Source organism: Capra hircus, chromosome 7, assembly GCF_001704415.2.
Source record: "Capra hircus breed San Clemente chromosome 7, ASM170441v1, whole genome shotgun sequence".
NCBI lineage: Eukaryota > Metazoa > Chordata > Mammalia > Artiodactyla > Bovidae > Capra > Capra hircus.
The window spans coordinates 56892201-56916838 of NC_030814.1; the positions used below are offsets into that span (position 1 = coordinate 56892201).

Here is a 24638-nt window from a genome sequence, read left to right on the forward strand (position 1 = left end):
TTTGGCCTCTGACTCAGCCTGTGACTCAGCAATTCTGTGTGTCAGCTGCTCTTGTGTAACAGACACATCAGGTGAGGGACGTGGCCATGCTCAGCTTCATCACAGCACCCAGGCGTGACACCCACGGAGGGCTGTCATAGGCTGAGTCCTCCCTGCAGGAGAGTGGATAACCCACATGGGTCCAACACTGCCAACCTCCTCCCACCCCGATGATGTGCACCAGACTAATGTCTGGGCAAGTTCCTCCAGAGGCTGCAGAGTCATCTAATCAAATATTTCATCTATATCCTATCTTGTTCCTAAATGGTCTAAAGTGTCTCGCCCAGCTGTCACTGCACTAGGCTACAGATGAATAAGGAGCAGAACACCTCCTGTTACACTGTTGTTGTTGTTCAGTCATTCAGTCGTGTCCAGCTCTTTGCAACCCCATGGACTGCAGCATGCCGGGCTTTCCTGTCCTTCACCATCTCCTGGAGTTGGCTCAAACTCACGTCCATTAAGTCAGCAATGCCATCCAACCATCTCGTCCTCTGTGGCCCTTTTCTCTTGCTCTCAATCTTTCCCAGCATCAGCTATTTGCCAATGAGTAGGTTCATTGTATCAGGTGGACAAAGTATTGGAGCTTCAGCTTTAGCATCAGTCTTTTTAATGAATATTCAGGGTTGATTTCCTTTAGGATTGACTGGATTTCCTTATGGTTCAAGGGACTCTCAATCTTCTCTGGCACTACAGTTCAAAAGCACCAATTCTAGGCACTCAGCCTTCTCTTTATGGTCTAACTCTCACATCTGCACATGACTACTGGAAAAACCATAGCTTTGACTTGATGGACCTTTGTTGGCAAAGTAATGTCTTTGGTTTTTAATATGCTGTCTAGGTTTGTTATAGCTTTTCTTCCAAGGAGCAAGTGTCTTTAAATTTCATGGCTGCAGTCACCATCTGCAGTGATTTTGGAGCCCAAGAAAATAAGGTCAGTCACTGTTTCCATTGTTTCTCCATCTATTTGCCATGAAGTGGTGGGACTGGATCCCATGATCTTAGTTTTTTGAATGTCATTTTAAGCCAGCTTTTTCACTTTCTTCTTTCACCTTCATCAAGAGGATCTTTAGTTCTTCTTCACTTTCTTCCATAAGTGTGGTGTCATCTGCCTATCTGAGGTTACTGATATTTTTCCCAGCAATCTTGATTCCAGCTTGTGCTTTATCCAGCCCGAATTGCACATGATGTACTTCCTATAAGTAAAATAAGCAGGGTGACAATATACAGCCTTGATTTACTCCTTTCCCAATTTGGAACCAGTCCATTGTGCTGCCTGGTTCTAACTGTTGCTTCTTGACCTGCATACAGATTTCTTAGGAGGCAGGTAAAGTGGTCTGGTATTCCACTTTCTTTAAGAATTTTCCAGTTTGTTGTGATCCATATAGTCAAAGACTTTAGCATAGTCAATGAAGCAGAAGTATATGTTTTCTGGAATTCTCTTGCTTTTTCTATGATCCAATGGATGTTGGCAGTTTGACCTCTGGTTCCTTTGCCTTTTCTAAATTCAGCTTGTACATCTGGAATTTCTTGGTTCACGTACTGTTGAAGCCTCGCTTGGAGAATTTTGAGCATTACTTTGCTAGCATGCGAAATGAGTGCAACTATGAGGTAGTTTGAACATTCTTTGGCATTGCCCTTCTTTGGGATTGGAATGAAAACTGACCTTTTCCAGTCCTATGGCCACTGCTGAGTTTTCCAAATTTGCTGACATATTGAGTGTAGCACTTTCACAGCATCATCTTTTAGGATTTGAAACAGCTCAGCTGGAATTCCATCACCTCTACTAGCTTTGTTCATAGTGATACTTCCTAAGACCCACTTGACTTCACACTCGAAAATGTCTGGCTCTAGGTGAGTGGTCATACCATCGTGGTTATCTGGGTCATGAAAATCTTTTTTGTATAGTTCTTCTGTGTATTCTTGCCACCTCTTCTTAATATCTTTTGCTTTTGTTAGGTCCATATCATTTTTGTCCTTTATTGTACCCATCTTTACATGAAATGTTCCCTTGGTATCTCTAATTTTCTTGAAGAGATCTCTAGTCTTCCCCATTCTATTGTTTTCCTCTATTTCTTTGCATTGATCACTTAGATAGGCTTTCTTATCTCTCTTTGCTATTCTTTGGAACTCTGCATTCAGATGGGTATATCTCTTCTTTTCTCATTGCCTTTCACTTCTCTTCTTTCTCAGCTATTTGTAAGGCCTCCTCAGACAACCATTTTGTCTTTTTGCTTTCTTTTTCTTGGGAATGGTTTTGATCACCGCCTCGTATACAACATTAGGAACTTCCATCCGTAGTTCTTCTGGCATTCTTGTCTATCAGATCTAAACCCGTGAATCTATTTGTCACTTTCACTGTATAATCCTTTTACGTAGTTCCTTACTAATCAAAGATAACCTTACTGAATACTTTAAATGAACTCAAGAATGAAAGTACATTCATCACCTACTTGGTGAACACCTCTTATGTGCAAATTCTCTGTGTTGGGGAGGAGACACAAGGCTGACAAGATTCCATCTCTTTCCTCAGTAGGACTGACAGTCTATACACACAAACATGCTCACCAATAGAGAATAAACAACAGGATTGGAAACCACCAGAAAGGGACTTGCCAACCGTTGCTGAGTGAAGAGATAACATAGACATCACATGACTTGGAATTGGAGCTAAGTCAATACAGAGCACATGTATTTTAAAACTCCTGTCTTATGTCCAAACATAATAAACGTATTCTAAAATCTTGACAAATAGAAACTGCCAAGAACTGGAATTCCTCCCATTCTAACATGCATTTTAGTAAAAAAAAAATTAAAAAAAAGAAAAGAAAGAAAGAAAAGTAATTGTTGGTAGATATTTTCAGTGTAATTGCACAATTTAAAATGTTTTAACTATGTATCCAATTAATAAATTGACAGTTGCATTGGATCTTTCATGTGGATATACCGCTCTCCACTTAACCAATCACAGTTCCATGGGTATTTACATTGTTTCCCATGTTATCATTATAGCCAATATTAAAGAACATCTTTTGAAAATATAGTTTTACACTTGCTCAACTAACTCAGAAGTGTCAATTCCTAGAAGGGAAATCACTGAGTCAAGGGTAACGCATACTTTAAATTTTGATGCACATGCAAGTTCAATTCAGTCACTCAGTCGTGTCCAACTCTTTGCAACCCCATGGACTGCAGCACACCAGGCCTCCCTGTCTATTACTAACTCCCAGAGCTTGCTCAAATTTATGTCCATCGAGTCGGTGATGCCATTCAATCATCTCCTCCTCTTCATCCCCTTCTCCTACCTTCAATCTTTCCCAGCATCAGGGTCCTTTTTAATGAGTCAGTTCTTCACATCAGGTGGTTAAAGTATTGGAGTTTCAGCTTCAGCATATGCAAAAGTCCCCTCAAAAAGTTTCCACCAATTAATCTCACCAATGTGTGTAAAAGTGCCTATTTCCCACACTCTCCCCAATACCAAGCCTTGTAAATCTTTTTAAGATTATTATAACCAACATAAGTTAAATCATTTTTTAATTTACATCTTCTTGCTAGTGAGATTAAATATGTTTTCATAGGTTTATCACCCATTTTTAAAACAGCAGAGATAACATGCCATTTTGATAACATCCTAAATCTATATCCATATGGCCTATCTATGTCTCTGTATGCTCATACATAAAGATGTATGGAAGGAAGTTAATCAACTGTTAACAGATGCTTATATCTGAATGGGTATGCTTTGGGGTGATTTTTTTCTTTCTGTTTTTAAAGTGAAGCTGTGATTTTTACAAGTACCATTCTTTTGATAAGTAGCAAAAAATAAAGTTATTTTCATTAAAACAAAAACAAAAACAACCCTTTACGTTCCAGGACATGTTTTGTGCTTAGGACAATTTTGTGCACTCATGTTCATAATGGAGAAGGCAATGGCAACCCACTCCAGTACTCTTGCCTGGAGAATCCCATGGACAGAGGAGCCTGGTAGGCTACAGTCCGTGGGGTCAGGAAGAGTTGGACATGACTGAGTGACTTCACTTTCACTTTTCACTTTCATGCACTGGAGAAGGAAATGGCAACACACTCCAGTGTTCTTGCCTGGAGAATCCCAGGGACAGGGAAGCCTGAAGGGCTGTCATCTATGGGGTCGCTCAGAGTAGGACACGACTGAAGCAACTTAGCAGCACAGCAGCAGCAGCATGTTCATAATAGCACTAAAGTAAAATCCTGATGTTGTTAGTGAAAACCACCAGGGTATAAAGCGAAATTGGCAGGTTTTCATTTACTCTTCAGGATCACACTTAAGAACGTCCCACAGCATCACAATCTGGTTTCACCTCTTTTGGATGTTTTTCACGGTCAAACCTAGGTGTCAGGTCTCCACAGAAACAAAAGATTCAGCCCTGTCCTTGAGGTACTTAAAGTCATTCAGGATTTCCTCCGTGGGAGAGTGCAGGGTCCTAAGCACAACAGACACGAGAAGAGCTTGCATAACAGCAGACGCACACTGAAGGCTCACTGAAGTCCTCATTTCTAGCCTCAGACACAGGTTCCATTATTTTCCCAGTATTTGCTTCATTGAACAAAAAAAAGTGAAGCACAGACAGCCTCACTAACTTGCTCAAGGTCACACAACTAGTAAACAGAGGAACCCCATCGAAAACCACTCACTAATTATTCTACTCTCTCTGGTTTTGTTATTTTTTTTAGCAGACACCCAGTGAGGAATGTTTGTTCCTGGAAAGGCTGGAGGAAAACCATTATAACACCTACATATCCAAGAAGCATGCAGAGAAGAATTGGTTCATTGGTCTCAAGAAGAACGGAAGCTCCAAACTCGGTCCTCGGACTCACTTCGGCCAGAAAGCCATCTTGTTTCTCCCCCTGCCAGTTTCCTCTGATTAAAGAAATCTGTTCTGGGTGCTGACCACTCCAGAGGAATCTGAAGGCGTCCTCACCTGGCTGACCCCAGATTGTACCCTTTACCATTGGCCGTGCTAACCCCTGGCCCACAGAGCCTAAACCTGTAATGCGCTTCTACATGCCCAGTTCACTATTTTTAGAGCCCTTCGCCCTGGCACAGTTTGGAACTGAGGGACCAAATGGCTTTTAGGGGCCAGCTGGCTGGCCAGTCTGGGTCTGGTTTGGAAGTCCAGTTGCCTCTGGGCATCTGCTGCTGGCTGAGCCTCTCGATGCATGGGTGGGGCCAAATGAAGTATGAGCAGGGGGCTGCCAAGTGGGTTGGGAGTAACTGCATGCAATTCCCTCTACAGAGTAAACCCTGCCTGAGTCCCCCGAACATCTGGCATGATTCCCTTTCATCCTTTCAATCCATCACGAATGTCAGCAGAAAAGTTGATGGCTAGGTTGGAGGAAGGCAGCTTTCCATGAGTGGAAACATGGATGAAGAAATCCCCTCTCAAGAACAGAAGGGATTCCAGTGGCAAGGGGAGGCTGACTGGATTCGAGTGGGATTTCAGTGCACAATCCCACTGGGAGGATCGTGGGAGGCTCGGGCACAGGAGAGCAGAATGAAGGGCACAGCCTTAGGAACTGTTACAATGCCTTGACTTCCCCCTGGTTATTCAGCAGCAGGAAGCCCTTGGATGATGTCAGGTGGAGAGCAGAAGTGGATTCTTGATAAAAATCAGGTTGTCAGGTGTTGGGAAATTCATTTGGGTCTGGGGAGTGGGTGTGGGAGTGATAAGATAGGGGAAGCATAGGCTCAGAGGATGTTATTCTCCAAAAAGGATATTCTAGAAATGAGAAGGAAAGAGAAAGGGACACCATGACCTGTGTGTGGGCACCAGAAAGTACAGGTTTGGGGGTCCTGGGGCACTGCTTACAAACCATAGAGCATCTTGTTTTGACTGCAGATTATGGTTCAGTGACTCTGCGGTGGAGTTTTCCCATTTCTTACAAGATCCTAGGTGCTGCAGATGCTGCTGCCTATCCACTCCACCCCCACACATTAAATAGCAAGGTCCCTGAAAGTGTTATTCAGATATAAGGGGGCTCAAACCCAGACCCCATGCTCCATGGATCTTCCAGCACTCAGGCAGTTATGCTTGAGTTACAGATTGTGGGTTCAAAGCACTTTGGCCCAATGCCTATAAAATGCCCATTTAGAAGATATACAAAAGCATACTTCAAAAATGCTAAACCCTCACAAACAGCTTTTCCCAAAAGGCCATTTGTGTGATGATTACTTATATAAATATGCTTCCTGCTTCAAGAAAACTTGACCCAAGTGGCTAGCAAATTAGAAACACCATTCATCTCTGACATGATACTGTTGCCATGTAAAGGCCTTTAATAAGCCATTTAAACTTACTGTGAGATTGTACCTTTTACTCATATTTAAAAATATACAGCTCAAAGGCAGTTAAATGGATTAGTATTCAGCCATTGAGAATGGTAATAATAGCATATGCTATATAAGCTCCTTAACTATCTACTACTTAGACTACTACATTTACCTTAGAAAATGAGATTTCTCTTTGTTTTTCACTGTGATGTTACAAATTTTCTTTTGAAAATGGGGACTCTCGAGCAATGATATAATTATGTATAAAAACTGATGTCTTATAATGATTTTCAGTGATTATTAATTGAAAGGTAATTCCTTAGTAATTGAACTATTCTGAATAAGAAAAATGGCAGTATGTGAAAGTTCAGCATGATACTACAATTGAGGAACTAAGTTAACACTACATTATTAATATAATTCTGCGTTTGTACAGCAGAACATTTCATAACTTCTTCTGTTTTTGTAACTTGGATAAGACAATTTTATTTTATTTTAGTAAGTCTTTGCAGGGAAGTTGGGGATAGTGCAGTGTGGCTTGACATCTCTTGACTATAAAGATTTGGCCAGGAAAAGGTACCCAGTGAGGAATTCTAAGATATTTAGAATGGTCCATAATTTTTAGTTTATGAATCAAATTCAAGTATAACATTGGCCAAGAAAAATTAAAACTGTGGCTAAAAGATGAGACAGAAGTCTGTGGTTGCAAAGACCCAAAGCATTGAGAAGAAACATTACTGTGAACTTGACAAGCTTAGCCCAGTCATTACTCGTGTATTCACGCAATGAGTAAGTGCCAAAGGCGTGCCGGGCATTTTACTGGGCCCTGGCGCCCCCGGGAACATTGCCTCGTTTGCTGCTGTATTCTCTCCCAGGGCATTATATAATGCTTATAATGAAAAATGCTGAGGATTCATTTCTTTCAGTCAAGTAAAGACTGGAGAATCTGTAGATGACTGCTGAATAAACAACTCCCAGAAACCAATGTTTTGGAAGAATTAGCAACCCCCAGCTTGAGAAAAGCCTCTATCGAAGTGTCAGGGTATGGCCAGGTAAACCTAACACTGCAATTGCAGAACCATGTCAGTTCAGGGAGATAACCTTCAAATCAATAAAAAAGGCCTTCCGATCCTCTATGAAGGAAGTGGGTGGCAGTTCCCTGCGCTGTTTTGAACATGTTCTCGTTCCTCAAGCCTGGAGCATTCCTGTTGCGCTCTCTCTCCTGTGAGAAAGTTGCGGAGCCATCTGCCTGTCAGATGCCCATCATGTGGATTCATTTTCAAGCCAACTGCTATGAGTTGCCTGGCATTCTGTACAAAGCATCAGGAGTGTATACGCTTCTGATTGTTTTCAATGTGATGGTGGAGGTGGTGGAAATCTGTTTCCTCGGAAGGGATGATAATTAAAGCCTCCCATGGCTAACCACGTGGACTTACAAAAAACTGACTAGAGCATCCCATGTTACTGAAGATAAGGGTCCGTGCTTTGTGCTGGAGGAGATGGAGCCCAGGTCCTCAGCCTTGTAAAGCATACTGCTTAAACCGATCAAGTTCCTGGGGTGCAAAGCAGACCTCAGAAGAAGAAGATGCCTGTCATTCACATCACTGTCTCTCTTTTTTTGCACCTTAAAAATATTAGTAAATGTTACACTTATAGGCGAAAACTTTTCTCTCGGTTTTTGAACGTCACCGTGTCTCATCTTCCTGCGTAAGGACTTAGCCGGCATCCCTGAGCTCTGGATGCTTTGTTTCCTACACTTAGCTTGTTACCAGATATGAGACTTGAAGGTTAATAGGAAAAACATTTTTTCATTTTGTTTGGAAACCTAAGGCAATAATGGAGCTTCTCCAGGGATCCATTAGGGAAATATATGCAGGAAATTTGCCCTCTGAAGAGCCAAGGACCATTACTAACTTGTTGTTGTTGTTGAGTTGCTAAGTTGTGTCTGACTCTTTGTGATCCCATAAACTGAAGCACCCCAGGCTTTCCTGTCCTTCACTATCTCCCAGAGTTTGCTCAAACTCATGTCCACTGAGTCAGTGATGCCATCCAATCATCTCATCCCTCTGTCACCCTCTCTCATCCCTCTGTTGCCCTTTTTCTCTTGCCCTCCACCTTTCCCAGCATCAAAGTATTTTCCAATGAGTAGGCTCAGGTGGCCAAAGTATTGGAGCTTCAGCTTTAGCATCAGTCTTTTTAATGAATATTGAGGATTGATTTCCTTTAGGATTGACTGGTTCAATCTCCTTACGGTTCAAGGTACTCTCAAGAATATTCTATAGCACTACAGTTCAAAAGCACCAATTCTTAGGCACTCAGCTTTCTCTTTATGGTCCAACTAGCACATCTGCTCATGACTACTGGAAAAACCATACCTTTGATTATATGGATCTCTGTCAGCAAAGAGATGTCTCTGCTTTATAATATGCAGTCTAGGTCTGTCATAGCTTTTCTTCTAAGAAGCAAGCATTTTTTAATTTCATGTCTGCAGTCATGAAAATGAATTTCATGAAACTGACCATCAGCAGTAATTCTGGAGCCCAAGAAAATAAAATTAGTCACTGTTTCCACTTTTTCTCATCTATTTGCCATGAAGTTAGTTTTCTGATGCCATGATCTTAGTTTTTTGAATGTTGAGTTTTAAACCAGCTTTTTCACTCGCCTCTTTCACCCTCAACAAGAGGCTCTTTAGTTCCTCTTCACTTTCTGCCATTAGAGTGGTATCATCTGCGTATTTGAGATTGTTGATATTTTTCCCAGCAATCTTGATTCCAGCTTATGATTCATCCAGCCTGGCACTTCGTATGAGGTACTGTGCATATAAGTAAAATAAGCAGGGTGACAATATACAGCCTTGATGTACTCCTTTCCCTATTTGGAACAAGTCCATTGTTCTACATCCAGTTCTAACTGTTGCTTCTTGACTTGCATACAAGTTCCGCAGGAGGCAGGTAAGATGGTCTGGTATTCCCAACTTTTTAAGAATTTTCCTCAGTTTGTTGTGATCCACACAGTAAAAGGCTTTAGCATAGTCAATGAAGCAGAAGTAGATGTTTTTCTGGAATTCCCTTGCTTTTTCTATGATCCAGTGGATATTGGAAATTTGATCTCTGGTTTCTGTCTTTCCTAAAGCTCCTTTGAAATATTTGGAAGTTTTCGGTTCATGTACCATTGAAGCCTAGCTTGAAGGATTTTGAGCATTACCTTGCTGGCATGTGAAATGAGCACATTACATGATAGTTTGAACACTCTTTGGCATTGCCCTTCTTTGGGATTGGAATGAAAACTGACATTTTCCAGTCCTGTGGCCACTGCTGAGTTTTCCAAATCTGCAGACATATGCAGTGCAGCACTTTCACAGCATCATCTTTTAGGATTTGAAGTAGCTCAGCTGGAATTCCATCATCTGCACTAGCTTTGCTTGTAGTAATGCTTCCTAACGTGTATTTGACTTCACACTTCAAAATGTCTGGCTCTAGGTGAGTGACCACACCATCCTGGTTATCCAGGTCATTAAGACCTTTTTGTATAGTTCTTCTGTATACTCTTGCCACCTCTTCTTAATATGTTCTGCTTCTGTTAGGTCCTTGCCACCTCTTCTTAATATGTTCTGCTTCTGTTAGGTCCTTTATTGTGCCCATTCTAGTAAAAAAATGGTCCTTTGGTATCTCCAATTTTCTTGAAGAGATCTCCAGCCTTTCCCACTTTATTGTTTTCCTCTATTTCTTTGTATTGTTCACTTAAGAAGGCTTTCTTATCTCTCCTTGCTATTTTTGGAACTCTGCATTAGGCTGGGTGTATCTTTCCCTTTCTCCTTGCCTTTCACTTCTTTTCTCGGTTATTTTTAAGGTCTCCTCAGACAACCAATTTGTCATCTTGCATTTCTCTTTCTTTGGGATGGTTTTGGTCACCATTTACTGTATAATGTTACAAACCTCCATCCACAGTTCTTCAGGCACTCTGTCTATCAGATCTAATCCCTTGAATCTATTCACCACCTCTACTGTATAATCATAAGAGATCTGATTCAGGTCATACCTGAATGGCCTAGTGGTTTTCCCTACTTTCTTCAATTTAAGCCTGAATTTTGCAATAAGGAGTTCATGATATGAGCCACAGTCCACTCCAGGCCTTCTTTTTGCTGACCGTATGAAGCTTCTCCATCTTTAGCTGCAAAGAATATCATCAATCTGATTTCTATATTGACCATTTGGTGATGTCCATGGGTAGAGTCATCTCTTGGGTTGTTAGAAGAGGGTGTTTGCTATGACCACTGTGTTTTCCTGACAATACTGTTAGCCTTTGCCCTCCTTCATTTTGTACTCCAAGGCCAAACTTGTCTATTACTCCAGGTATCTCTTGATTTCCTACTTTTGATTTCCAATCACCTATGATGAAAGGACATCTTTTTTTGATGTTAGTTCTAGAAGGTCTTATAGGTCTTCACAGAACTGGTGAACATCAGCTTCTTTGACATTAGAACCTGGCTGGGGTATAGACTTGAATTACTGTGATGTCGAATGATTTGCCTTAGAAATGAACTGCGATCATTCTGTCATTTTTGAGATTGCATTACAGACTCTTTTGTTGACTATGGGGGGTACTCCATTCCTTCTAAAGGATTTTGGCCACAGTAGTAGATATAATGGTCATCTGAATTAAATTCACCCATTCTCATCCATTTTAGTTCACTGATTCCTAAAATGTCGGTGTTCACTCTTGCCATCTCCTGTTTGACCACTTCCAAATTACCTTGATTCATGTACCTAACATTCCAGGTTCCTACGCAATATTGTTCTTTACAGCACTGAACTTAACTTTCACCACCAGATACATCTACAACCGAGCATCATTTCCTCTTTGGCCCAGACTTTTCATTCTTTTTGTACTTATTTCACTCCTTCTCACTAGCATATTGGACACCTACCAACCTGGGGGGGGCTCATCTTCTGATGTCATATCTTTTTGCCTTTTCATACTTTTCATGGGGTTCTCGAGGCAAGAATACTGGAGTGGTTTGCCATTTCCTACTTCAGTGGACCACTTTCTGTCAGAACTCTCCACCATGACCTGTCTGGGGTGGCCCTGCAACACTAATTCTTCATCGTAGCATGCAGAATTATGCTACTATTAGAAAGCTAACCAGCTTGCACTTGGCAAAGGTACAGTAACTTGAAAAAAATTTCAAGGCTATACTTACAATTTTCAGTCAATGGAAAGAAGAGCATCTCTTGCATCTTCCAGAACCTTGATGTGGGGTTAGAGGTCTGCCCATTGGATTTTCTGAAATTAACACATAAAAAACATCTCCTTAAATAAACTCCTAAGTCCATATAGTCAAAGCTATGATTTTTTAGTAGTCATGTAGGGACGTGAGAGCTGGCCCGTAAAGAAGGCTGAGTGTCAAAGAATTGATGCTTTTGAACCGTGGTGTTGAAGAAGACTCTTAAGAGTCCCTTGGACTGCAGGGAGATCAATCCTAAAGGAAAGCAACTCTGAATGCTCATTTAAAAGATTGATGCTAAAAAAAAAAAAAAAAAAAGATTGATGCTAAATCTGAAGCTCCAATACTTTGGCCACCTGACGCAAAGAGCTGACTCACTGGAAAAGACCGTGATGCTGGGAAAGATTGAGGGCAGGAGGAGAAGGAGGTGACAGAGGATGAGATGAGTTGGATGGTATCATCAACTCAATGGACATGAGTTTGAGCAAACTCCAGGAGACGATGAAGGACAGGGAAGCCAGGCGTGCTGCAGTCCATGGGGTTGTAAAGAGTCAGACATGACTGAGCGACTGAACAACAAAATCTTATGACTTCTTATTCTTGGGAGGAAGGACACTGCATCCCAGACATTGTGACAGAATCGGATCACACACACTCACCCTCACACATATGCAAACATATGCATACACTCGCACATGCATGCATGCTCACATGTGTACATGTAACTATAAAGAACAGTTGGGTGGTGTTTGCTCACTCTGTGAGTTACATATCACGATCGATCCCTCCTTTTCCTTCTAAAGTTGCCTAAAGTAGTAGTTTTCCACTTTTTGGAGCTTAAGCAACTATAAGAACTACATTTTCTATCCCATTTTCTAACATAGTATATATATTGCTTTTAACAATCACATAATTAAAACCAAAAAATGTAAAACATTACATATATGAAATGCACACTGAGATTTTTCTATTACATTCCCCTAAAAAATGCTGGTCAAACATCAATTAAATGGGGTCACAGCATTCAGGGTCACAACCACAGATTAAAATACACTGGCTTAATGCAACCAATCTCCTTCCCAAAGATGACTGGACCCTACTAGGCTCATGTATTTTGACTTTAGTGTTTTCAGAGACACTGTATGCTCTTCATTCAATGACATAAATCAAAGCAAGATCCTCCACTCCCACCTCCTAGAGTAATGGAAATAAAAACAAAAGTAAACAAGTGGGATCTGATTCAACTAAAAAGCTTTTGCACAGCAAAGGAAACTAAAAACAAGGTGAAAAGACAACCCTCAGAATGGGAGAAAATAATAGCAAATGAAACAAATGACAAAGGATTCATTGCCAAACTATACAAGCAGCTCATACAACTCAATATCAGAAAAGCAAACAACCCAATCAAAAAGTGGGAGAAAGACCTAAACAGACATTTCTCCAAAGAAGACATACAGATGACTAACACACACATGAAAAGATGCTCAACATCACTCATTATTCAGTTCAATTCATTTCAGTTCAGTTGCTCAGTCGTGTCCGACTCTTTGCGACCCCATGAATCGCAGCATGCCAGGCCTCCCTGTCCATCACCAATGCCCAGAGTTCACTCAGACACGCGTCCATCGAATCGGCAATGCCATCCAGCCATCTCATCCTCTGTCGTCCCCTTCTTCTCCTGCCCCCAATCCCTCCCAGCATCAAAGTCTTTTCCAATGAGTCAACTCTTCGCATGAGGTGGCCAAAGTACTGGAGTTTCAGCTTTAGCATCATTCCTTCTAAAGAAATCCCAGGGTTGATCTCGTTCAGAATGGACTGGTTGGATCTCCTTGCAAATCAAAACAACAATGAGAGATCAGGCATACCAGTCAGAATGGCCACCATCAAAAAGTCTACAAACAGTAAATGCTGGAAAGGGTGCGGAGAAAAGGGAACCCTCTTGCACTGTTGGTGGGAATGCAAATTGATACAGCCAGTATGGAAGATGGTATGGAGATTACTTAAAGAACTAGGAATAAAACCACCATATGACCCAGCAATCCCACTCCTAGGAATACACACTGAGGAAACCAAAACTGAAAAAGACATGCATCCCATTGTTCACAGCAGCACTATTTACAATAGCTAGAACATGGAAGCAACCTAGATGTCCATCAACAGATGAATGGATAAAGGAGCTGTGGTACACATACACAATGGAATATTACACACCCATAAAAAGGAACACATTTGAGTCAGTTCTAATGAGGTGAATGAACCTAGAGCCTATTATACAGTGAAGGAAGTCAGAAAGATAAATATAGTATACTAACACACACATACAGAATCTAGAAAGATGGAACTGAACAATTTACTTGCAGGGCAGCAATGGAGAAACAGACAAAGGAAACAGACTTATGGACATGGGGAGAGGAGAGGGTGAGCTGTATGGACAGAGTAACATGGAAACTTACGTCACCATATGTAATACAGATAGGCAACGGGAATTTGCTGTATATCTCAGGATACTCAAACAGGGGCTCCATATCAACCTAGAGGGGTGGGATGGGGAGGGAGATGGAGGGAGGCTCAAGAGGGAGGAGATGTATGTATACTTATGGCTGATTCATGTTGATGTTTGACAAGAAAACAAAATTCTGTAAAGCAATTGTCCTTCAATTAAAAATTAAATTAATTAAAACAAAAAAAGATATAGAAGACATGGTTTGCTCTTGAATAAACAATACAAAGGGACCTCTTGTTACCCAGGAACCATCTGTTTGAAGGGCATAATGAATTCTTATAGCCAGTTTGCTACCAATCACGCAAAGCACATGCAGTGATGCAGATCCCATGGGCACCCAGTGCTGCCTCCAATGCTGGTCTCAGCAGATTTCTGCTCTCAGAGCTACAGAGACTCTGACCCTCTCCCCTCCTGTGTAGCCTGGTGGGCGACAGTCCATGGGGTCACAAAGATTTGGACACGACTTAGTGACTAAGCAACAACAAGAACAACCTCCTCCCATGGAAATCTCATGACTTTGGGGTTTCAGGTCATCCCCTCCCTAACTCCCACTGTCCTCACTTCATGCCTCACTCTTGACCCTACAATTCCTATTTCATAACCATTTCTGAACAAGACATGAAAAGTGGAGTAGGCCAGGAAAAGGCTAGAAACCCAGGGCCTCTAAGCATCCTCCCCAGTCTCCAACACTTTCTAGAAATGATGCTCTTATTTACTTAAAAAAAAAAGTATATACCATCCATGACTCAGTCATAAGATAAATATCCCTACAACTGGACTACATCTTACTCAGAGATTCAGAAATTCCCATCCTTGCTAAACCAACCAGAAAGTGTAACCCTATGCTCTAAGTATTTGAGGGGTTAGGGTGGTTGAGAATTGACCTCTTATGGATGCTTCTTATGGGTGAACTGGACTGCAAAGAGAAAAATATAAACGAGGTCACCTTTCATATTTCTGGCAGGACAGTGATGGCCTGTCTGCCCCGTGGTGAAGACAGGAGGGGAATCCCAAACCTTAATTGCTTTTGGGTTGTCAGGATATTAACAAGCATGGTAAAAGTGACATACTAAACAAAGATGTGCCCCTAACTGGACTTCTGCAAATTAAAAAAAAAAAATCTTTTCAGGAGCATTCGTGCAAAGTAAGAAGCCCAGCCAAGCAGTGGGATTTGTATGTTTTCCATTTCACAATTACTAAGGATTTGTTTGACAAGTATTAAAGTTGAATGATGGCTCATAAAACGTGGCACACTCCCTTCCTTCTGACTTGGCTCCCTAAACCTATTCTTCACCCCCAGAAAGACTCCCTTTGCCACTGTACATAAAATTAATCTAAAATCTAGGCAGACAACTGAGTGCTTAAGACGTGGGGATCTGACATCGGGTACTCTGGACCCCAATGATTCATCTAATACCCTCTCAAGTTACAAAGGAAAGATACTAAGTGACTATTGGGATCTTTCTGTAACATGGTACTCACTCTGTGGTTGACATATTGACCATGACATACTACATCGTTAGCTTTCCACTCTAGCTATAAAATTAAAGAGAGAAACCAGGTCACACACAGCCTGAAGCTAGAGAGTGGATTTGTTTTATAAAATGCATATACTGTAGGACCTTGCTTCAGTGTTTTGGGGTCTTCCAAGGAGTCTGAGAATATTTGTGATGTGGGGAGGAGGTATTTCCCAAATTGCTTCCTTCCTTCTTAGCTTCCGACTGTCACACAGGCTAAATTTATACACCCAGCAGCTAAACACTGGTGTCTATTTTATTACATAAACAAGCAAAACCTCACTGCGTCCTTGACGTGCTTTTCTATCAGCCTTAATGAAGGGTTGGGCATTACCTCTTTGGAACTGTATTCAGTCTCAGGATTTAGTTCACTTGGCTATAGTGTTTGGGGATGTAGCTGTAGGCAGGCAATTTGTACAAATCATCACAGAAATACACTTCATTGCGATTTCCACATTTCACGTTTTCCTGCCTCAGGAAAAAACATTTTTAGTCTAACCTAGAGATACATAAGAGCAAGACATTAGATTACTTTACTGAACTTTCTTCTCCACAATATGTGATAGGAATGTTATTCTATGCTCACACGTTTTGTGTAAACTGTAGACACAGGACTGTTCATAGCCTGGGAATATCAACTATGTTCAGAATTTAGTCATTTCCTATAGAAATGAAACCTGTATGTGGGTCAAGAATCAACAGTTAGAATCTTACATGGAACAACTGACTAGTTCAAAATTGGGAAAGGAGTACAACAAAGCTGTATACTGTCACCCTATTTATTTAACTTATTTGCAGAGCACACCATGCGAAATATGGGCTGGATGAATCACAAGCTAGATTCAAGATTGCAGGTAGAAATAGCAGCAGGTTCAGATAAACAGATGGTACCATTCTAACGGCAGAAAGTGAAGAGGAACTAAAGAGGTAAAAGAGGAGAGTGAAAAAGCTGGTTTAAAACTCAACATTCAAAAAAGTAAAATCATGACATCTGGTCCCATCACTTCAAGGCAAACAGAAGGGGAAGCAGTGACAGATTTTATTTTCCTGGGCTCCAAAATCACTGCTGACAGTGACTGCAGACATGAAAATAAAAGATGCTTGATCCTTAGAAGGAAAGCTGTGACATACCTATTGTGTTAGTCGCTCAGTTGTGTCCGACTCTTTGTGCCCCACAGACTGTAGCCCACCAGGCTCGTCTATCCATGGGATTCTCCAGGCAAGAATACTGAAGCGGGTTGCCATGCCCTTCTCCAGGAGATCTTCCTGGCCCAGGGACCGAAACCCAGCCTCTTGGGTCTCCTGCACTGGCAGGCGGGTTCTTTACCACTAGCGCCACCACCCATCTAGACAGCATATTATAAAGCAAAGACATCACTTTGCCAACACAGGTCCACATAGTCAAAGTTATGCTTTTTTCCAGTAGTCATGTATGGATTTGAGAGTTAAACCGTAAGGAAGGCTGAGTGCTGAAAAACTGATGCTTTTGAACTGTGGTGTTGGAGAAGTCTCTTGAGAGTCCCTCAGACAGCAAGGAGATCAAGTAAGTCAATTCTAAAGGAAACCAAACCTGAATATTCATTAAAAAGACTGATGCTGAAGCTGAAGCTCCAATATTTTGGCCACATTATGCTAAGAGCCAACTCATTGGAAAAGACCCTGATGCTGGGAAAGATTGAGGGGAAGAGGAGAAGAGGGCAACAGAGGATGAGATGGTTGGATGGCATCATCGACTCAATGGACATGAGTTTGAACAAGCTGAGCGATAGTGAAGGACAGGGAAGCCTGAAGTGCTGCAGTATATGGGGTTGCAGAGTCAGACATGACTTAGCAACTGAACAACACAGAAATGAATGGTAAAATCTATGACATTCTCAAAATAAGAATATCTACATGAGAATCCCCAAATCACCTAGGAAATGGTGCTTGTTTTAGAACTGACCAGATTATTCCTGATAATACAGGATAAAAACCCAATCTGGGGTGGCAGTGCAGAGGAAAAATGAGGGAGAAATTGGTTTATCTTTGGGGCTACCAGAACCTGTCACATCATATTTAATTGGAATGAAGAAGAGAGATGGTTTTACATAACATTTGAAAATGTATAACTCCCAAGCAACTGAAACATCTGGGAAGAATTCGACTGGGCAGAAGGCTAGTCAGTCCAGTCCAGTCCACAAGATAAACAGCAGCAATAAGCTGAAAATGAAGCATCTTTCCTCCATTCCCTCAGTAGTTCACCCATTACCTACTGAGCATTTGGGACTAGGTTAGTCAAGGTCTGATAAGAAGACAGAAACCACACCAATAATTTAAATAGGAAAATATCAATGGAAAGAATTTTTAGCTAGTAAACAGGGACTGTCTACAAAGGGGGTAAAGCGACCTCTGAAGATAACTGAACAGCAGATGTAGGGAGCAGTTACAACCCCCAAGACTGAGGAAAGTATTCAAGGAAGGAACAAATAAGCAAGAAGCCCTTCTCTGGAGGACGACATTCAGACTTCATGGGCAAAGGTGTGGCTGTGGCACACAGGGGACAGAAGCTCTCACCAGGGTGCTTCAGGGAGCTTCCCACAGGAGTACTGACAAAACTCTGCAAGCAACTTACTGGGGTGCCAATGGCACTCGCTGGAGGTTGTGCACCACTAGGTCTCCAGCAGGAAGCTGCCCACTGGCCACTGCCATAGGAGCAAAAAGAAAAGCGCAAGAACCCTAGAAAAAAGCCCCTTTCTCTCACAGCAGCCCTCCAGCGCCCTCTACTGACAAACCTTAAGTGGCATCAGCTGGTGAAGGAGAAAAGATTACAAGGTCCAGCCCCACCATGCAAAGAAAGCAGAGAAGAATGAATATGGAGTAGAGAGACAATGCCCTGGTAACAAGCATAAACATGACTTAGATACTGTGCTAGACACAGTGTTAGAAGATGAACAAGTATGGGCCTCACCCTTAAAAAGCTTACAACAGCAACGAAGAAAGTCCTTATGTGAAAGCATCAAGCGTTTTGGCTTTGTCCCCTATAAAATGACATCTTTCTAAGCCCTCTAAGCTTCTCTGAAGCTCATCATGTATGTTCAAGGTCCTTTCTTTAGACATTGCTAAGTCAGTTGCTAATTTAAGTCAACACAAACCAAAATCACTGCAGATGGTGACTGTAGCCAGGAAATTAAAAGACTCTTACTCCTTGGAAGAAAAGTTATGACCAACCTAGACAGCATATTGAAAAGAAGAGACATTACTTTGCCAACAAAGGTCTGTCTAGTCAAGGCTATGATTTTTCCTGTGGTCATGTATGGATGCAAGAGTTGGACTGTGAAGAAAGCTGAGTGCTGAAGAATTGACACTTTTGAACTGTGGTGTTGGAGAAGACTCTTGAGAGTCCCTTGGACTGCAAGGAGATCCAACCAGTCCATTCTAAAGGAGATCAGCCCTGGGTGTTCTTTAGAAGGAATGATGCTAAAGCTGAAACTCCAGTACTTTGGCCACCTCATGCGAAGAGTTGACTCATTGGAAAAGACCCTGATGCTGGGGGGATTGGGGGCAGGAGGAGAAGGGGACGACAGAGGATGAGATGGCTGGATGGCATCACCGACTCGATGGACGTGAGTTTGAGTGAACTCCAGGAGATGGTGATGGACAGGGAGGCCTGGCATGCTGCGATTCATGGGGTCGCAAAGAGTCAGACATGACTGAGCGACTGAACTGAACAGAAACCAATATAATATCCACATACAGAAGAAGGTAGCTCTGGGGTCAGACTGGCAGAGTTGGAATCCTGGCTTTTCCATCTACTGACTTGGTAACTTAGTGCAGGTTACTTAATCCTCTATCCTCTGTTTCCTCCCCTGCAAAATGAGGATACAAAGAGCACCAACCTCACAAGTTTGTTGAGAGGGTCCAATGAGATAGCAGCATGCAAGAATTTTTGACCCAGTATCTGGCATATGATAAGGACTGAATAAACATTTGCTATTATTTTTTTTAATTTTTTTAATTTTAAAATATTTAATTCTTACATGCGTTCCCAAACATGAACCCCCCTCCCACCTCCCTCCCCATAACATCTCTCTGGGTCATCCCCATGCACCAGCCCCAAGCATGCTGTATCCTGCGTCAGACATAGACTGGCGATTCGATTCTTACATGATAGTATACATGTTAGAATGCCATTCTCCCAAATCATCCCACCCTCTCCCTCTCCCTCTGAGTCCAAAAGTCCGTTACACACATCTGTGTCTTTTTTGCTGTCTTGCATACAGGGTCGTCATTGCCATCTTTCTAAATTCCATATATATGTGTTAGTATACTGTATTGGTGTTTTTCTTTCTGGCTTACTTCACTCTGTATAATCAGCTCCAGTTTCATCCATCTCATCAGAACTGATTCAAATGAATTCTTTATAATGGCTGAGTAATACTCCATTGTGTGTATGTACCACAGCTTTCTTATCCATTCATCTGCTGATGGACATCTAGGTTGTTCCCATGTCCTGGCTATTATAAACAGTGCTGCGATGAACATTGGGGTACATGTGTCTCTTTCAATTCTGGTTTCCTCGGTGTATATGCCCAGCAGTGGGATTAGGGTCATAAGGTAGTTCTATTTGCAATTTTTTAAGGAATCTCCACACTGTTCTCCATAGTGGCTGTACTAGTTTGCATTCCCACCAACAGTGTAGGAGGGTTCCCTTTTCTCCACACCCTCTCCAGCATTTATTGCTTGCAGATTTTTGGATCGCAGCCATTCTGACTGGTGTGAAGTGGTACCTCATTGTGGTTTTGATTTGCATTTCTCTAATAATGAGTGATGTTGAGCATCTTCTCATGTGTTTGTTAGCCATCCGTATGTCTTCTTTGGAGAAATGTCTATTTAGTTCTTTGGCCCATTTTTTGATTGGGTCGTTTATTTTTCTGGAATTGAGCTGCATAAGTTGCTTGTATATTTTTGAGATTAGTTGTTTGTCAGTTGCTTCATTTGCTATTATTTTCTCCCATTCAGAAGGCTGTCTTTTCACCTTGCTTATAGTTTCCTTTGTTGTGCAGAAGCTTTTAATTTTAATTAGATCCCATTTATTTATTTTTGCTTTTATTTCCAGAATTCTGGGAGGTGGATCATAGAGGATCCTGCTGTGATTTATGTCTAAGAGTGTTTTGCCTATGTTCTCCTCTAGGAGTTTTATAAAAAATATGGAACGCTTCATGAATTTGCGTGTCATCCTTGCACAGGGGCCATGCTAATCTTCTCTGTATCGTTCCAATTTTAGTATATGTGCTGCCGAAGCGAGCACTATTATTTTTATAAAAATATAATTATACATACTATGTAACATGATAGAGCTTAAAATGGCCTTCTAGGTTCTCCATTTAGGTTCCCAGTGATTGTTTTCATAAGCCCACATTTGGAGAGAGCTTGCTTCACAGCAATTCATTTGAAAAAGACAGAAGAATCTCAGTTGCCTCCAAGTTTACTTCTGTAAGGCACAGATGATGTTATGTAACTGTCCCATTGTAGTCTGGGCTGGTTAGGCCACATCTGGATTACTGTATCTCATTTTAGATGTTACATATTAAATGAAGTTTTGCAAATGGAGGCTAAAAGATGAATAGCAAGGGGCCAGAAAAAAACATACCAAAAAAACAGCAGAAGAAACTAGGTGATTGAGTCAAGAGAAGATTTGACATGAGCTATCATAAACTTCCCTGGTGGCTCAGACGGTAAAGTGTCTGCCTACAATGTGGGAGACCCGGGTTCAATCCCTGGGTTGGGAAGATCTCCTGGAAAAGGAAATGGCAACCCACTCCAGTATTCCTGCCTGGAAAATCCCACGGACAGAGAAACCTGGTAGGCTATAGTCCATGAGGTCCCAAAGAGCTGGACACGACTGAGCAACTTCAGTTTCACTTTTCATCATAGCTCTACTCAGATCATTCAAGGTCATTTTCCTTTTCTTGCTCATAGTCAAAATGAGTACAGGTATTTGGGACTTGCTGAGAAAGTGCTTTGGGGTTCAGTATAAAGCAAAAACTATCTCTAACAACTACAGCCACTCCATGGTTGAAGCAAATCCACAGACAGTGGCTGCCATCTGCCACTCCTGGAGATTTTCGCATGGATTCTAGATGGCCGTCTATGGTTGACTGTGTGAGGCATCCCTCAGGTCTCCCTTCAGAAATGATCCTCCCAGCTGCTGAGAGTATTACCTGCAGATGGGTGGCCTTGGGGAGGAGAGGTGCCTTGCTCAAGAGCATGTCCCTCTGAGGCAGTCTGTGAAGCTGCCAGCTTTAGGCAGCTCTGAAGGATCATTTCAGCTTCAGACCTTCTCATAAAGTCAGCTGAGGTCTCTATGCTGAGATAGCCTCAACTTCTCCTTTTGCTCTGTCCTGCTTCCTCTCCTCCCACAGGTGTTCATCCCAAGTCCTAATAAACTTCCGGCATGCTAATTTTCATCACAGAGTCTGTTATCAGGGAAGCTTGTCTGTGACTGTACCTGCCCAGGATGCTAGAAGCACCACTCTGAGCAGGATAACTGCAGAGGTCTCCTACATCCCCGAGACCCTACACAATCTTTCGGCATCCCAAGCTGAATGCTCTAAGTATACAAAGTCCCAATCTGTCTCCACTGTGTGCATCCATACAGATGATCCTCAAGACAAATCTTGGCCTTCTTTCTAGTCATCTGACCTACGGCTCCCTAATGTGCCTGGGAGGGGCACACATTGAGTCATTAGATTGTCCATCTAGTCATGTACCAGGCTTTCTACAAATATTTATGAAGGCCAAAATACACACCAGGCCTAGTGCGTACAATGGTGCACAATGAGGCCCTCTTCTGCAGTCCATGTTCTAGTGACAGGAAACATATGAACACACAGTTTCCCAAATTTCTGTTATTTGCATACTGCTTCCAAAATTTCTACCTATATGCCCATTGCCTGATCATGGTACTTCTTATTCATATGGCTTATGAAAGGTGGATTCATAGTTTTATCTATTTTAGGCCTAGTGTAACTCACAAAGGGACAAGCTACTATTATATAGATTTTTTTCTAACATCTATTAAACACAGAACTTAAAAGGAAAAAACATGAACACTTGCATATCATCTTCCCCATATAAAAATGCCACACCCTAGGAAACAATTTACACAAAGGACCATACAGGAGAACATAAAGCTCCAAATGTGACAGGTGCACAAGGGAGAAGTAGTCAGTGTCCTCAAAATACACAATGGAGGACTTATCTCACTCATAAATATCTCAGGGACTTCCCTGAGAAAGCTGCTATGTGCAAGAAGAATAAGACCTGACTAGGTAAACAGGTGGAGTGTGGGCTGTGAAGAACATTCCAGACAGGGGCAACAGCATGTGCTAAGGCCCTGTGGCAGATGGGAGCACAATGCCAGTGAAGCTCAAGAGTGGAGAGCATGGGATGGGGAGCATGGCGCAAATTGAGGCCAGCCAGCAAGACAGAGGCCAGTGATGGAAGAGGGAAGTCAGGTGGATTCCACTGTCCAGCACATACAGATAACCAAGTGGGCACGATATTTACATGATCGTTCTCTCTCCCTTCCCTTTCCCACACAACTGAATTAAATCACTTCTCTAGACCCTCTGCCAAAGAACACAAATAATCAGTATCAGTATGCATGTCCCTGGCCTGGGTTCAAATTTAGACTGTAAAATGTATTCCAGATTTAAACCTTTGGGGGTTGAGGTTATATTTGTCAAATATTTAGATCTTCCCCTGAGTCTTTTATTCATTCCATCCAGCAGGTGAAATACAAGAAAAGGATTTTTGTCCCCAACAAATCCTTTTTTAGCTAAAAGGAAAAGCAAGGTTTGCCAGCACAGTCAAGGGTGAGAGATAAAACAAGGAAGCAGTGATTGTGTATTTGAGTCTCATTCATATGGAAAACATGAACTAATTAGCGTCTTGGTGCTGTTGCTTCCAGAGATTCTGAATTTGACATTTCTGTCCAAGTTTGGGTAGCTATGCTATTAATCAGTCCAAAAACAAATGAAGCAGCTTAAAAAGAATCACACAACCAAAAACCACATCCTTCACAAGATAGAAAAACAGAATGATAACTTGGAAACTCTTCAGGGATGGTGCCAGTCTCAGGGTTGGGGGGAGGTTGGCTGTCTGACGGAGATGTTTTAATTTGGGTATGAAGATAGATAACAAAAACATGTTTTCATGGATCTAACAAGGAAAATTCGATGGGCCACATTACCCTGCAGTAACTGGCTTCTTAAAGACCTATGATCAAATAGCAACCCCACAGAAAGAAAATAGAAACCAAAGAGAAAGAGAGAAGAGACAGGATAGATTATTTTCAGTCTCCAGAGTCTGTAAGAACATGACTGATTACAATAACCATTCAGAACTGATCTCCCTCCTTTCTCTAGAAGGCATGGAGACCTGCCCTGCTGACCACCAAGATAGTTCTCGCTGCTATGGAGAGGGGACGGTAGCAGATACTGGAGAAAGAAAAGAGGAGGGGTTCCAGTGAGGAATCTACTGCCTGGCTGGGGAACATGGTATATAAACAAATCATTAGGCCACATGGGACAGCACTGAAAGAAACATGTACAGGGGCCACAGAGGCCCGGGTGGGAGGAAAGGCTCTTCCCAAAGGAGATGGAGAAAGCCTACCAGAGGAGGTGCTGCAGAAGAGATGAGCAGGTGTCTACCAGGTGGCAAAGTGGGAAAGGAAAGCAAGACCATGGAGTCTCACCTCGTCCTTGATCAGGCAGTGGAGAGTCAGCCTGTAACAAGTCACACACAGTCAAAGGCAACCCTGAAAAGCCTTCAGGGAGATGCATATACCATCTCTCGGAAGTCTTTGGCAAGGGTTCAGGCAGCTATGTCATAGGAATGTTGCAAATAAGTAAGCACTCTCGTCACACTCCCTGGCGAGGTGCCCCCAGGACAATGTGGGTAACAGCAGAGCCGTGCCCCCCTTTCTCCCCCAGGAGCACACGTGCTGGAGCAGACAGGCAGGCGGATTGCCCACGCTATTCATCTTTCTCCTTCTGCCTCTCACCCCAC

General features: G+C 42.1%; 1 protein-coding gene and 1 long non-coding RNA gene across 5 annotated transcripts in view; one reads left to right on the plus strand and one right to left on the minus strand.

The window, feature by feature from the left end:
- FGF1 (fibroblast growth factor 1) overlaps positions 1-8006 on the plus strand; it is a 112710-nt gene extending 104704 nt beyond the window's left edge. For 3 of the 4 annotated variants that reach the window (XM_005683084.3, XM_005683082.3, XM_018050209.1), the window contains one exon: positions 4747-8006. In XM_005683084.3, the coding sequence (XP_005683141.2) occupies positions 4747-4941 (195 nt within the window). In that variant the 3' untranslated portion in view covers positions 4942-8006. The remainder of the gene's footprint in view (positions 1-4746) is intronic. The other variant, XM_018050210.1, reaches the window with a different exon arrangement.
- LOC106502360 overlaps positions 1-24638 on the minus strand; it is a 293538-nt gene that overhangs the window by 7578 nt on the left and 261322 nt on the right. The window contains exon 6 of the long non-coding RNA XR_001295918.2: positions 11544-11626. This is a non-coding gene — a long non-coding RNA (uncharacterized LOC106502360). The remainder of the gene's footprint in view (positions 1-11543; positions 11627-24638) is intronic.